Source organism: Oryctolagus cuniculus, chromosome 16, assembly GCF_051225735.1.
Source record: "Oryctolagus cuniculus isolate XC-2025 breed Fujian yellow rabbit chromosome 16, ASM5122573v1, whole genome shotgun sequence".
Lineage (NCBI taxonomy): Eukaryota > Metazoa > Chordata > Mammalia > Lagomorpha > Leporidae > Oryctolagus > Oryctolagus cuniculus.
In genome coordinates, this window is record NC_142882.1 from 60,120,482 (window position 1) to 60,136,537 (window position 16,056).

A 16,056-nucleotide genomic window follows, 5' to 3' on the forward strand; every position below is an offset into this window, starting at 1 on the left:
TCATTAGAAGAGTGTTGAGCTGTGTTCTTCCTCTTCAATTATCTCTCCTACTGTTTTTTTCATTGTAGTGAAATACACATAAAATTTACCATCTCAGCCATTTTTATATAAGCAATTCCATAGTGGCACTAAGAACGTTCATGTTGTTGTGTCAGTAGATTTGTTTAAATCAATACCACCTCCACCTTCCAGGTTAGTCAGTCACCAGGCTTCAGACATGTTTTTCATTTGTAAAGGAAGGCTAAGAAAGAAGTCTTCTTCTGTTAATGGAGTATTTGAAAATTTTTATTGCCGCTACAAATGTCACACCTGAGACTTACAGAGTTACCGTGAAAGAAAACCCTATTTTCCATCATTCATGTGGCTTCAAGAGTCCAGGAGGCTGTAAGCCATGAATAATAGGTGCTATTTTTTTTTTAACAATTAACCTGTGAAAGGAATGTCTGAGCACTTTACATCTAATAATGTATTTCATCCTCACAGCAATCCTGGAGGTAGATACCTTATCATCTCCATTTTACAGAAGAGAAATGAGAAGCAGAAATGTTAAATAGTTGGCTCAACCATCTGCGAAGAGGCTGAGCTGGGATTTTAACCCAGTCTGGCTCAGACCCATGCTCGTAAATGAACAAGGTCAAGGAAAGAAATAGGTTCTTAGAAAAACTTCCTCATGCTGCATATGGAACTTCTCTTCCTTTCCCGATAGCAGAAAGTACTTGGATTTCACCTTCAACGCAAACAGCACGCAGTTAATATGTGAAGCAGTAGCTACTTGAATCAATTCTCCAGACTTTCTGTATTCTTCCCAGTGGAAGAAGTGCTCCACATTGAAGCATTCCCTTGGTATTGATAAAGCCAAACACTTTTTACATTAAATATGAAAATCTCTATTGTTATCTCAAATAATTTTGACAGTGAAATGCTTGGAAACCCAAGAAGGAAACACTAAATAGACAAAGCCCAAAAAAGAGAATAGTGGCGGAAAGAGCCGATTGATTGTAATTATTCTCAATCGTTTTTCATAGAAAAATGACATTTGTGAAAAGATAGGAAGATCTAATCTAATCTAATTGCCTACTCCATATGTATAAATCAGTTTGTTTATTCACCTTCAAGTCTGTAGTTTTTGTTTAATAAATAATGCTATCCTCATAATGTAAGGAGAACATGGAAATATTTTGGAGTTATAAGGAACCTTGGAAAATATCTGGCTCAACCCTCTTATTTTCCAGTTAGGAAAATGAAGTTCTGAGTGATTAAGTGACTTGCCAAAGGCCACATAGCTTCTTAACAGGATTTCTGGAACTAGACCCAAGTTTCCTGACATCTGGTAGGCTATCTTCCAAAAAGAGCGGGAGGGTGGGGGGATAAAGCCATTCCTTTACCCCTTTTGGTTGTTAGTCTTCATGTCCCTGAATGGCTATGGTCCAGCTCAACTTTTTTCAAATGTTTCCTTGGCAGATAATGAAAAGATATTATCGGACTATGGGACAACTTTTGTTACAGCGTGGAAGAATACTCACAACTACAGGGTATGGAATAGCAACAAGCATCCAGCACTTGCAGAAATAAATCCAAAGTAAGCACATTCTCTGAAGATTGACGTATGATACAGAAAATGGTAGTTGTTCTCCACATGCCCAATACAAAGAAAATCATCTTAATTTTGATATTGTAGCTTCAAGAGTCTCCATAAGTAGGTTACAAAAAGGCTCCCAAATACAGAGAAGCAGCTTACAGACTGTTTTCACATTCAAAGTTCTTATCCAGAAAGCACATGGTAATACTGGCAGCAGTGAGGTTTCTCTAGCCCTTGATGTGGTGCAGAGAGGAAGCACAGGGCTCATGGTGATGCTCCTGCATGGTAGTTCTTCTCTACCTTTCCCTGGAGCTGTAACGCATCCTTTAACAGGATTCCAAATAACGTAGAAGTCTAGAAGGAAATACCCCTGGTATCAAATTGCAAGGGTGTTGTAAAACAGGAAGTGTGGCAAACCATTAAAATTGATATATGAACTCCTCGATGTGTGTTCAAGTTTTCACATTAGATTCTAAAATTCACAAAAAGTTCCTGTCACAGCATTGACACATTGAATATTGACTAACTGAAGGCTTTATACCTACATAGGCACAGAAGACATGCTGTAGATTGGGGCCATTATGAAATAGCATCTATGTGTGAATGCCACAGAATAGAATTGAAGGAGATCAATTGAAATAGTGTGTACACTCTGGGAAATCACTTTCTAGATTACAATGATTTTTTAAAATTATTTACTTGAGAGAGCTTCCATGGGTCAGTTCGCTCCCCAAATGTCTGCAACAGCCTTGACTAGGCCATGCTAAAGCCAAGAACCAGGAACTCAACCCAAGACTCTCACATGGCTGGCAATGACTCAGCTACGTGAGCCATCATCCACTGCCTTCCAGGGTGTGAATTAGCAGGGAGTTGGCATCAGAAGCAGAGTTGGGACTTAAACCCAGGCACTCCAACATGGGATGCATGCATCTCAGCCAGCATTTAAAAAAAAAATTATTTATTAGAAAGAGTTATCCAGAAAGAGAGAAGTCTTCCATCTGCTGGTTCACTCCCCAGATGGCCACAATGGCCAAAACTTGAATAGGCTGAAACCAGGAGCCTGGAACTCCATTTAGGTCTCCACGTAGCAGGGCCCAGGTACTTTGGCCGTTGTCCACTGCTTTCCCAGGCCCATTAGCAGGGAGCTGGATTGGAAGCAGAACATTCAGGACTCAAACCTGCTCTCCAGTAAGAGATGCTGGTGTCACAAGCAACAGCTCAACTGCTGTACCACAATGCTGACCCCTCAGCCAGCATCTTAATCATAAGCCTAAATATCTACTCCCAGTTGTTTTCTTTTTTTTTAAGATTTATTTATTTATCTATGTATTTATTTGAATTTATTTATCTATGTATTTATTTGAATGGCAGGGCGACAGAGGAGGAGATACAGAGAAATCTTTCATTCTCTGGTTCATTCCCCAAATGACCACAACAGCGAAGGCTGGGCCGGGCCAATGCCAGGAGCCAGAAACTCCGTCCAGATCTCCCACTTGGGTGGCAGGAACCCAGGCACTTTGGCCATCCTCCACTGCCCTTCCAGGCACATTAGCAAGGAGCTGGATTGGAAGCAGGGTGCCAGGACTTCCACTAGCCTCCAGTGTAGGATGCCAGCGTCAAAAGCAGCAGCTTAACCCACTGACTCCCACAGCACTGCCCTGCCCTGCCCTGCCTGTTTGTTTTTTTTTTAATGATAGAAACATACATTGTCTGTTTTCATTGTATTTTTTTCTTTTCCTAAAATTTTTAATTTTAATTTGTAATTAGTTTTTTGTTGTTTTGGTTTTTTAGATTTTTATTTATTTATTTGAGAGGTAGAGTTACAGACAGTGAGAGGGACAGACAGAGAGAAAGGTGTTCCATCTGCTGGTTCACTCCCCAGTTGGCCACAACAGCCGGAGCTGTGCCAATCCGAAGCCAGCAGTCAGGAGCTTCTTCCGGGTCTCCCACACAGGTGCAGGGGCCCAAGGACTTGGGTCATCTTCTACTGCTTTCCCAGACCATAGCAGAGAGCTGGATGGGAAGAGGAGCAGCCAGGACTAGAACTGGCACCCATATGGGATGCTGGCGCTGCAGGCAGAGGATTAACCTATGCCACAGCATCGGCCCCTGTAATTAGTTTTTTTTTTTTTTTTTTTTTTTTTTTTTTTTTTTTTTTTTTTGACAGGCAGAGTGGACAGTGAGAGAGACAGAGAGAAAGGTCTTCCTTTGCCGTTGGTTCACCCTCCAATGGCCGCCACGGCCGACGCGCTGCGGCCGGCGCACCGCGCTGATCCGATGGCAGGAGCCAGGAGCCAGGTGCTTTTCCTGGTCTCCCATGGGGTGCAGGGCCCAAGCACCTGGGCCATCCTCCACTGCACTCCCTGGCCACAGCAGAGAGCTGGCCTGGAAGAGGGGCAACCGGGACAGAATCCGGCGCCCCGACCGGGACTAGAACCCGGTGTGCCAGCGCCGCTAGGCGGAGGATTAGCCTAGTGAGCCGCGGCGCCGGCCCCCTGTAATTAGTTTTTAACAGATTCAATGTAGATAGAATTCTAAGAACATAATGATATTCCCATCCTCCATCCCTCCTTTCCACCTCATTGTATTTTAAACTTTTACTTTTTGGTGAAAAAAGAGTCAAAAGTTAATTTTGTACTTATTATACTATTATTTGGGGGTTGGTGTTTACTTGGATAAATTGGAGATAGAACTTAAGTGATGTTCGAAAAGATATCCCTCACCACCACATACCCATAACCCAGATATTTAAGCCATGGCAGTTTGGGAAGTGTTGTGGGTGAGTTGGCACAGAGTGTTTTTGGAGAATGTATCTGTTAAGCTTTATGTCATCTATCAAGGAAAATAACGAGGCCCAGCACCAGTGCTGATGAATTTCATCATCATGCTTGGCTACAGCAGAAAGCTAGATTGTCATTGAGAATGAAAAGGCAAAGCCACTTTAGTAATATTAAATAAACGGGCTAAGATTTCCAAGTTTTCTCCACACTGACTTACAAGGACTGTGTTCTGAAGCATACTGAAGGGAAACAGATGTGAGCCTGTTTGCGGTGGCCACGCCCTGAAGGCAGCTCTGCTGTAGCTGTCAGCTGTCATCCCAGTCCTGCATCTGGGGCCTTTGACTTGAACCAGCTCTGCAGATTTTAATGCAGGTTCTTAAGAGGCTTAGTTGAAATGAGATTTTAAAGGATTGTAAAATAGTGGTTAGAAAAATGTGTAAGGAAATTGAGGTCACTGAGGTTGAAAAGAAGGCTGAAGAAGGCCCTGTAAGTAGGGAAATTATGCAACCATGATAGCAGATTTGCAACACTTTCATCAAATTAAAAATAAAAGGCAATAGTCTTCAGTCATTATCATAGAGTGTAATTTAGAAATATTCTGTACAGTGGCCGGCACCGCGGCTCACTAGGCTGATCCTCCGCCTTGTGGCGCCGGCACACCAGGTACCGGGTTCTAGTCCCAGTCGGGGAGCCAGTCTCTCTCCCGGTTGCCCCTCTTCCAGGCCAGCTCTCTGCTATGGCCCGGGAGTGCAGTGGAGGATGGCCCAAGTACTTGGGCCCTGCACCCCATGGGAGACCAGGAGAAGCACCTGGCTCCTGCCTTGGATCAGCGCAGTGCACCGGCCTTTGGAGGGTGAACCAATGGCAAAGGAAGACCTTTTTCTCTGTCTCTCTCTCACTATCCACTCTGCCTGGCGAAAGAAAGAAAGAAAGAGAGAGGGAGGGAGGGAGGGAGAGAAGGAAGGGAAGGAAGGAAGGAAGGGAAGGAAGGAAGGGAAGGAAGAAGGAAAGGAAGGGAAAGAAAGAAAGAAAAAGATTCTGCACTAATAGTAATTTCAGTTCCTAAAGGACAGCTCTCTTAAGTTAACATGCTGCTGACAAGTTTCATTCTTTAGATACAACCTTTCCAGGAACATAGAGAATGATTAAATGATTCTTTAATTTATTCAATACTGTGATTGAAGAATCCAGAAAATGGAAGAAATGTTACATTACTTACTTTAGCCCTTAGAAGTTTGTTGTCATTTGAAAAACCATAAACAGCATTTGATAAGTAGCTGTCAGTTTTACCAAGAGGCTTTCTCTCCTAGACCTTGAGAGAGAGACCCAGGAGGATGAGATAAGAGTTTGGTATTTATTGACCCTGTCTTTTACAGTGTAACTGTGATCAAGTTGCTTGTTGTGTTGTTTTGTTTTGTTTTAATATACTTTTCTCCTTTTGTACAATGGAAATAGGGAAGTAAGAATAATATACAAAGTACAGATTTTGCTGAATCATCTACAGATCTTCACATGATCAAGAATAGCACACATTTATAAGGTGTCCAGGATCAAAGTATATCTGTGACCATGGCCTAAATCAGTGACTCACCCAGGACAGCCTTAAAAATGTTGATGCTTGGCTCACATGCCAGACCAACTAAATCAGAATATGAGGGTAGCATTAACACAGCATGCTCTACCCCTCCCCAACCCAGGCATTCGCACTCACACACACATTTGTTTTATAATTGAGGAAACTGAAACTCAGAGGGGTAAGTAATCTCTTTGGGATCTCACAGCTGTAAGTGGAGACCTCTGTTAATCAAAGCCTCATTTCCTCGTATCAGGTTCAGATCACTACCTCCCAGCCATGTTACTTCTTAGAGGTTTACTAATATTCTGATATTAGTAAATATATATCTTCTGATAATAACTTTCTTTTTTGCGATTATTGGTGAAATACTCATAGGCCAAATTCAAACTTTGTTTTGCAGCCATCCATTTCAAGGCCAGTACTCAGTGTCAGACATGAAGTTAAGATTCTCACAGTGAGTACTTAGAGAAAATATGGGAAGATTCTTGTTTGAATTTAAGCCATGTGTTTCATTGCTAATTGGGAATTGTATTTCTCTACTTGATACACTTAGGCTTCAAATAGTAACCAAATATGTGCAGAACATTCTCTAGCTCAGCAGTGTGTATGTTTAAAAATGAAAACACTGCTGTTCCACAAAGAATGGTGTGAACTACTAACAGAATTTGCCATTCTCTTTTTGGTGAAATGCCTTTAACAAAGTGTGACTCTTGGAAGATGTAACCATACATCCTTATGTCTTGGCCACTTTTTGGTTCAACTGGATGTTCCTTTAGTATATTTTGAAAGTTCATATGCTTAAAAGATAAGTAAATTAATTTATTCATAACAAAAAATGAATAGTTGATCTCCTTTCCCCAATAGTTCTAATTTGGGATGGTTGCAGAGTAGTTAGTGTGTGTTTTGTGTGTGTAAGATTTTTTAAAATTGTACTTAACACTTAACACTTCTTTTCATTACTCAGTTCTGTCCAGAACAGTGAACGTGGCAAAAAAATTGGAAACGTCATGGTCACAACCAGCCGGAATGTTGTACAAACAGGAAAAGCTGTGGGTAAGGCATGCTGTTAGCCAGGAACACATTAGAATTTTAACACACTTGTTTTCTATCTTCATTATATAATTGATAAAAACAAAGTTATACAGATCTGGGTACACATAAGAATACAGAAGTTCTTAAAAATTTTTGTCTTATTCATTAAAAAACTGATATCCTGTGGCACAAGATATCAAAGGTCAGCAAATTTCACCACACCTGATGGAGTGTGACAGAATTTTCTGATAGCATCTGTTCTGATTGAGGCTTTGGAGTTTTTCTACTCCATTCTTCTTACTGACCATGTTTTTTTTATAAATAGCAGAAACTTGTAATAAAGTAGGCATTAAGAGCTGCTGCCTTCCAATGTAGTATCATATAATGAAGAAAATGCATGAAACCAGCAGTTGATTTTTGAAAAGATCAGCATTATTTACAAAATCTTTACACATTGATAAAGAAAATATACAAATTATTTGTTGGGAATGAATGTGGAAATGTCACCATAGATCTCACAGACATTAAAAGGATAATAAGAGAATATTATAAACAACTATACACCTACAAATTTAACAGCATAGGTAAAATATTACAGAAACTCAGAAATGGTATTATCTCTCCATTCTCTGCTAGTTTACAAGGTTTCTGTAGAGGATTCTGCTGTGTAACGAGAATTCTTTTAAAAGTGCTCTGGTACTTTTTTCTTGCAAACTCTAGAATACTCTTGTTGTGCTTTTAAAAGTTTGACTGTAATGTGTTGTGGTGAGGTTCTTTTCTGATCATGTCTCTTTGGGGTCCTAGGAGCTTCCTGTATTTGGATGTCTGTATCTTGCTTCAAATTAGGGAAGTTTTCTGCTGTTGGTTCATTGAAAAGGTTTTCTAAGCCATTCTTTTCCCCTTCCTACAGGAATTCCCAAAACTAGTATCCCAGGGATCCTAAACTCTGTTTTCATTCTTTTTAGGTTGTTTTCTTTTTTGTTTTATGTGACTGAGATATTTCAAAATATCTGTCTTCAAGATCAGATTCTTTGTTTTGCTTGATCAAGTCTGCTATTAAGGCATTCCAATGTCTGACTGAGTTCTTCTGTTAGAGTCCGAAAACGCCCACCGCCTGAGGAGCATCTCCAAGAGACTCTCTCATGCAAATTGCAAAGGTTTTTTTTATTTTTCCAGCATGCTGGGGCTCTCTGATCAGATCAGAACAGAGCAGCCCCGAGGAACTGAAGTATAGGGTTTATAAAGGCAAAAACCGCAAGATGGAGGGTGGGGGGGATACATGGTTGCTATACACGGTTGCTAAGATCAAAAGAGAGTACATAGTTACTGGGGTCAACATAACCTAAGACCTAAGTGAAATTAATATCCATCATAATCTTGACAATACCAGTTACAATCGTACAATTATCATATATGATCTTGACATTAATCCAAATTATATGTAAGACATAGACAAATCACATTTTTATCATTAACCCAGGTGCAACCTTTCTACTTTTAAGCTTGAGCAATCATGCTAGGGGGTTTTTGTGCTCTGCCAACGGTGATGTAGTGCACTGCTATTGTCCAACTATTTGAGATCATAGTTTCAGACCAGAGTCTCACGGTGGGGGGGTGCTTTCCCAGAATGGAGTCTCAAGTGCTCCAAAATGGAGTCCCTCCTGTCAAGGTGCTACTTCACTCTGTCTTATTTTCACAGCTGCACCAGGAAGATTTAAACCTGTAAGCTTAAGCTTAACTTTTTACACCCGCACATATACAATTTTAACTCTTCATTTCTAACATTTCTGTCCAGTTCTTTTCCAGTATCTCTCTTTGCTAAATCCTTCATTCTTGTCCTCTGCTGATTTCATCATTCTACACAGCTGTGTGTCCATATGCTCTTGTATCTCTTGGAGTAGCCCTTTAATCATTCTAAGTCCTTCTCAGGCATTCCATCTGTCTTCCTTCAGGGCCTGTCACTGATGGTATTGTGTTCCCTTAGGGCCATCATCTTGCCTTGGTTGTTCGTATTTCTTTGTTTCTGCACATCTGGACAGTCGGTTGTTTCTATCACTTTTAGAAGATAGCTTTTAGAAGAAAAGCTTGGAGGCTTTTTCCTTAAGATTGCCTTCTATGTCTTTAGTTCCAGTTGGACTCCATAGTAAATAGTCTCCTTTTACTTTTTTTTTATTTTTCTTTTGCGATAGTTGCTGGTAGTAGTAGTAGGGATGTGGAGTGTTCCTGTGGCTCAGTGCATTTGCTGGAATCCCTGTCGTGCAGGTCCCCAGGTACCTCCAGAGGGATGGACTAGAGTCAGGAGCTTCTCAGGTATTAATAGCCACTGCCCCATTACAAATCCCCACGAGAAGCACTAATGCTGGGTGGAGGAGGCGAGTCCCACAGATGTCGTTTTGAGAGAGTGGCTAGAAATTCCATGAGGTTGACTTTGGCTCTGGGACAGCCCACCAAGCAGCCCTAGGCCACTCTCCTTGATAAAATTTCAACCTTGAACATTGCAGTGGTACAAAGAGTTACGGTTATCTCTGATTCACCAGTTATTTACATTGTTCCCCATCTTCTTTATCACATCAGTATATAAAAATAGAACTTAGCTGCTGCAATAGGTTGACTAACCCATACTGAACACAATTCAGAAGCCTCAAATCCAGCTGATCTCTGTGTAGGTGTGCTTACGGCTTCAACGTTCTGTAGCTCTAGAGAGAGACTGAGATAACCCTAGACTCATTTATTTAAAAGACCAGCAGAACAATGAGCCCTACTGGGAGGTTTGCTTTATTGCAAGGTAATGGAATTTGATATATAAGCATTTATTTCCATGCAGTAGTATATATTTGACTTACTTTGAATTTGTTTTTATTACAAAAATTCTACTCCACTTAAATGTATACAATGTTGATTGTTAAAATAATGGGGGGATATGTTCCAAGATCCACAGTAGATGTCTGAAACCACAGATAGTCCCAAATCCTGTATACATAAAGCTTTTTCCTATACACATAATTGTGATAAAGTTTCACTTATAAATTGGGCATGGTAAAAACAACTATTAATAAAGTAGAGACCAATTATAATGAAATGCTATAATGAAAGTGTAAACATGGTCTCTCTCAAGATATTGCATTTTCACCTTTTCACTGAAAGGAGGCACTTTATGGCTTCTCTTTGACAAGTCTGAATTGCCAGTGTCACTACACTTGCACTTTAGGGCCATTGTTAGGTCAAAGAAGGGTTCCTTGAATGCCAGCACTGTGATCCAAGGCAGTCACTCTGCTGACCCAGAGGGCTGCTAAGCTCTAAGAGGAACCTGAGGCAGTGTGGGTATGCCGGGACAGAGGGATGGTTCATGTCCTGAACAGGGTGGAAGAGGACGGTGTGAGATTTCAGAACAGTGCACCGTTTTATACTCGTGAATTCTTTGGTTTTGGAATTTTCCCTCACTGTTTTCAGAGCAAGGCTGACAGTGAAACCACAGTGAGGGAGGACTGCTGTACCCGCTTGTGAGTGATGTTGCTGCTGGGCATTAGACTCTCAGGCCCAAGCCCCTTCACACTCCCCTAAGAATAGTGATTATGTGCAAGTGAGCTCACTGTAGCACCAGCTTTTGAGGTAACGTTCTTTAATACAAAATAGACCTGACACAGGTAGAACTCTGTATGTTTTTCTTTAGTATAACATAGTTTTAGATGACAAAGGTAAATTTCCCTAAAACAGCCTAACTACTCTACTCTAGATAGGATGTTCCCGATTGTCCACTTAGTAATTAAGGTACAGAGAGCAGGGTTCACTTTTTAAGCTTTCCAAGTAATGCTAATGTATGGCCAGTATTGCTATCCCTGTGAGTACTACACAGTTTGATAATTTCAGAATGCTTAGACTAGGCACCTACCCCAGGAAATTATTCAATTTCCTATAAGACATTCAGATGAAAAGGAACCATTTTGAAATTAGAAATTTCAATTATATTAGTAACTATGAACATACTGGAGTATTCCAGTGAGTTAACATTTATTAAACAGCATTGGTCTTTGTCTCTTAACAAAGTGAAGACATTCTTCTTGTTTTCCCCGCCTCTTCACCCAGGCCAGTCGGTGGGAGGAGCTTTTTCCAGCGCGAAGACAGCTATGTCTTCGTGGCTTTCCACTTTCACCAGCTCCACCCCTCAGAGTCTCACTGAGCCGCCAGACGGGAAGCCCTGAGCGGGGCATCGGAGGCCTCCATTGCTGTCTTAGGTTTCAGTGTCCCCTGTGTGTCTGCTGCTGCCAGACTAGCCACTGGCCACGGTGCACAGCAGGGGGACGACGCATCGGACTGTGGACACAGACACTTGAGCCCTGTCTGAGTGATTGTCACAGGATGCTGGAGATGAAATCGCAGCCATCACAGGGACGGCGCTCCAGGTTGGGTTGAGATTGACTGCTTTTGTTTCATTCTGAGCCTGATTAAACGCACCGTGGACCTTCCCATCGATTTTCAGTTCTGACGTTATACATTTGTTTACTTTAGAAAAATTTTTACTTCTGTAAATTTTATCTTGTTTTGCTATTTGGATATCTACATGGTCAATGTAATTTATATTTGCTAAAATTAAGTTATATTATTATTTTAATTTCTCTCAAGTTGGCCCTAAAATGTGCTTATAAAGTTAAGTGGCCACATAGTCCAGCCTTTGTTATTTCCCTGAATTATATGATGATTTTTTTGTTTTCTACCCACAAAACACTTATCATCTCACTCCTTCCCAAATGTGTGAAAGCCAGGGGCAGTAGCCTGCAGGAGGGGGTGGTGTTCCTTCCAAATCCTTAAGGACCTGTTCTGAGGCCTCAGGGAGCTCACTACGCTTCCCTTCCCGTCCTAGCTGTGAAGAGGCTGTGCAGGCTGGCCTCGTGCTGGTCCCGTGGCTGGAAGCAGCTGATGGGAGCGAGTCTGTCCAGCAGTCCTTTCAGAGACCTGGCCGTGGCTTTTGTCAGCTCCAGTCGTGTTACAGTTTTTCACCAGCTTTTTTTAGCCCCATGTGTGTGCCTTCTAGTTTTTCTTTTGAGCAGGTTCCATAGGGTGTGTCAGAGGTATAGGTTTTTCTGTCGTATTCTCAGTTTTAGTCTTCATAAAGCTTCTCAAGGCCTTTGGCCTTCCTACTTCCCAGACTGAAAATCCCCCTGTAGTCAGGTCCTTTACTCTTGTAAAGGAGAAGCAAGATTACTCATAAATATTAAAACAGAAACCTCATCTTAGCGTGCAGACAAAAACTGCAGCCAGGCCATCGGTCACCTGTTTCATAAAAGACATGATTTCACGTTAGCCGCACCTGTTGTAGAAGACATCTGGTTTCACGTTAGCAACTGCATGTTTGTGCCATCCACTGCTGATCTGTACATAGCTGGACCTCACGTGTTTGCCATGCTCAGCTCCCATGTGCTTTCCGGGGGACGTGGGATGGGTGTTCTCAGGGAGTACTTAAGGTGAAAAGGCTGCCTTTTCTGTAACAAAGGACACTTGGGGGAAAAAATACCTTGTGAGCCTAATCGTGTAGTCTAAAGAATGTTGGTAAAATAAGGGGCCTGATGAAGAGAGACACTGTTTACACTTGACTGATCACTTAGGGAATGCTTATCTAAGAGGCTGATCCTCCTACGGCATGTGAAGTGAGCCGAGGGCATCAGCCAGATACCCCTCAGTTTCCCTGTTCGTGTTCTGACACAAGTCCAGTAAGCTGAAAGCTGACTTTCCTTTGAGCATAATAACATAAGAAGCTTCCAGTGATGATCAGTTGAAGGGTTTGATGTGAGGATTCCATTAATTCACTTCCACCAGGAAAGTGAACCTTGGGAAATCATACTTGAAGAAAAGGAAGTAATACCAAACACCCTTCAAAGGTACTTGAAGCAGTGTTGTGCCGAGACTACAAAGCATCCACTCTGACCTCTTGTTCTACGAGGGCACATCATCAGCCAGGGTAGTCCTGTCCATTTGCAGCACCAGAAGTTCACAAGGCCAGGAGCCAGGAGCCCTTAGGAGGGACAGACAGCTGACAAGATGCTGGTTTTTCCTCAGTCTGTGTGGTGTGCATGGTTGAGGTGAGCTCCCATCTCTCACTACTCAAAATCAGCTCAACCTATACTTTGGAATCCACTGAAATAAAAATAGCTACATGAAATTCACTTTTGCTTTAGTATTACTTGTCCCCTATTTAATATACATGTTATTTGAACTTGCTATTAATGTTTCTAGTTAAAATTTTACTCATAAAGTGGTCACTTAACTGGCCTTCAACCTAAAACAAATAATTTCAAGAAGTAGAACTGTTGTCATAGAAAGGATTGGAAGAGTGTAAGTGTTCTTCCTGTAAGTATATCTTCCTGGGATGTGGAACTTTCAGGCAGGCCAGGCCATTGCCTGGTAGACAGGGGTCCCAGGGAAGCCTGGCCCCTTGGCCCCTGAGCCTGCACACTTCCGGATCGCATTCCAGGCTCCCCGGCCGGCCAGCTCTGAAGCAGTAGCCTCCCAACCAACATATGTTGAGAGTGCCAGCATCAGGCCAGCTTCCAGCATGTCACTGAGAACAGTGGGAGTGGTGGAGTGTCAGGCCGAGGCCTGAGGCAGCCACGGGGAACCAGCCTCCTCAGGTGTGCGGGCTCGCAGACTCTGGCTGTAGCCTGCTGGTGGCTTCCCTGCTTCCAGGTGACTCAAAAGGAGTTTTCGGAAGAAAACCTCTCATACGCTTGAATTCATCCCAAGCACGAAAATGACAGTGACGTAGGTAAGGAAGAGGAAGTTAAAGCTACTGGTCCTGGCCTCCATGAATAGAAAAGTTGCATGTCAGATAAAGGCCTAGAATTGTTTTGCATATATAAGCAATATGAATAGTCTATCCCCAAATCCCATTGTGATCGCCGGCCCTCAAGCCCCAGAACAATTCTCATCTACTTGGGCTTCAGGAAACAGCAGCAAACCAGAGCACATGACCAGGCTCCCTCAGCCTTATCTGCTTTCCAAGTGCTGTAGTAAGCATTTAATGTTTCTGAGGAGAACTTCCTTTGGAAAGCCAAGAAGAAAGGACATTAGCACGGAAGAGAAGTGAAAAGTTGCAGCATAGCCGAGGAACGAGGCACTTAAAGTCTGACTGCAAGTATCCCAAGAGCAGTGTCTGATCTTCAAAGGCGTAAGAGTTCTTTTAGAAAGAAGTAAGAATTTCATCTGCTGGTTGGAGGTCTCGATGCAGCTAGAGCAGTGTCTGCAGGCGGGTTTTGTTCCCATCTTACATTTTGTGCAGAAAGTCAGGTGGAAGCCGCAGCCAGCGGCCCTCTGCCCTGTGGCCTTGGGATGAGTTGGGTGTCCTTCAGCGCTGTTAGGGGCCAGTGTCCTGATCCTCAGCCCCGGGAGCGGGCCTGCGGCAGCCTGCCAGAAAATCACTGCGCCATGAGGCCTGGAACCGTACTGGGGAGCTGGCTGGGCATCAGATGGCCTGCTGTGACCCTCCCCGCAGCCCGGGAGCCTGCGGCCCTTGTTACTTGAAGTCTGTTGTCATTCCTCATAGCATAATGTGCCACTCAAGTCTTAGGACTTTGTAACTGGGGAATTCTTCCATTATTTCCAGCATTCCATAGATACTTGTCTAAGACAAAAGGAATGTGGATCCTTACTCAAAAATATTTTATACACATGCCTTCTAACTTTCCTTATGAAGGAGGATAAACTAGCTCCCTGTGTGGTAACTCCGAAAGTAAAAGATGGTGCATGTCTCTAAGGAGTAGGATATATTTTGTAAAATTCTAAATACATTTGTATTCCTGTGCTGTTGTAAAGTTTACCTTTTTACTTCCGCCAATTAAAGATATAGAAACTATATATTTAAATCATGTAAAATGGAACGCAATTTAGGGGTTTTTGTCCAGTCTTATTTTCCATCAGCTTACACACACATAGTATGCTGCTCAAGTTTTTTTCTGTGCAATATAAAACATTGGAACATTTCAGTCAGGTACTGAGCCAGAAAAGGTAATTGAAGTTTTGAGAAAGCTTCTTCCTTAGAAAATATTTTGTTATTTTTTTGAAATAATAATATTTTATAGCTGGAAAAGGTGAAGACTTAGGTGTTTCAGGGCATAGGTTCTTACATTCAGGAAGCATCTGATTGAGTTTGTGAAAACATTTAATGGTTACAAAAATAGTAGAACTACTTGAGATGAAAGGTTTTCCACAAACCCTGTCTCAGAAGGTTTAGCTTAGAAAACCCGGGAAGTTTTCTGAGCAGCTTAGCTGCAGCACGTGTTTTGATCAGAAAGGTAGCTCCTCTTTGCTGTGATAGTTCTATAGTTTGTACTAATTCTGGTTGGTTGCTGGTTTTTTTTTTTAAAGTGTTAAAATTATAAATCAAGTCTAATCATACTGAATTGTAAAACTTCTATTGTATATTTCTTTAAAAATGAGAATAAAATTACCCTGTTTGACCTGCATACATCTGTGGCTGGCCTGTCTTGCGTATCATCTGTGTGACTTGTGGTCCACTTAAAAGTTGGTGACAGTGCCAGTATCGTTTAAGAAACCAGCACACAGGAGCCGATGTTGTGGTACAGTGGGTTAAGCCCCTCTTGGGACGCCAGCATCCTGTACCAGAGCGCCGGTTCCAGTCTGGGCTGCTCTGCTTCTGGTCCAGCTCCCTGCCGATGTAATGCACCTGGGAAGGCAGCTGACGATGGCTCAAGTGCTTGGGCCTCTGCTATCCCGGTGGGAGATCCAGATGGAGCTCCTGGCTCCTGGTTTCAGCCTGGCACAGAACTAGCTGTTTGTACCCCTGGGGAGTTGAACCCGTGGGTGGAAGATATTCTGTGTGTGTGTGTGTGTGGGTGTGTGTGTCACTCTGCCTTTCAAAATAAGTCCATCTTGAAAGAAAGATCACACAAATGAGCTGCAGCACCTCTTGCTCCCTTCGCCTCTGCTTTGGCACTCCTGGCGGTGCCTCAGCTTTCACAAGGGTGACTTCCGCAGGAAGAGCACCAGCAGTCCGTGAAGCGCTGAGGCACGGAGGACACACACGGGCTGGTCACGCAATCGTGTCCCGTCACATCGCTGCAGGAACCCCGCAGGGGAAC

The 16,056-nt window shown here is 42.5% G+C and overlaps 1 protein-coding gene across 5 annotated transcripts in view; it reads left to right on the top strand.

Annotated features, from left to right (window-relative positions):
* The window catches only part of AVL9 (AVL9 cell migration associated), a 72,518-nt gene extending 57,098 nt beyond the window's left edge, over positions 1-15,420 (top strand). For 4 of the 5 annotated variants that reach the window (XM_008261619.5, XM_089315485.1, XM_089315486.1 and 1 more), the window contains 4 exons: positions 1,462-1,579; positions 6,336-6,389; positions 6,900-6,988; positions 11,051-15,420. In XM_008261619.5, the coding sequence (XP_008259841.2) occupies positions 1,462-1,579; positions 6,336-6,389; positions 6,900-6,988; positions 11,051-11,166 (377 nt within the window). In that variant the 3' untranslated portion in view covers positions 11,167-15,420. Of the gene's footprint in view, positions 1-1,232; positions 1,331-1,461; positions 1,580-6,335; positions 6,390-6,899; positions 6,989-11,050 lie in introns of those variants that run through there. The other variant, XR_007922338.3, reaches the window with a different exon arrangement.
* Positions 15,421-16,056: the final 636 nt, after the last annotated feature.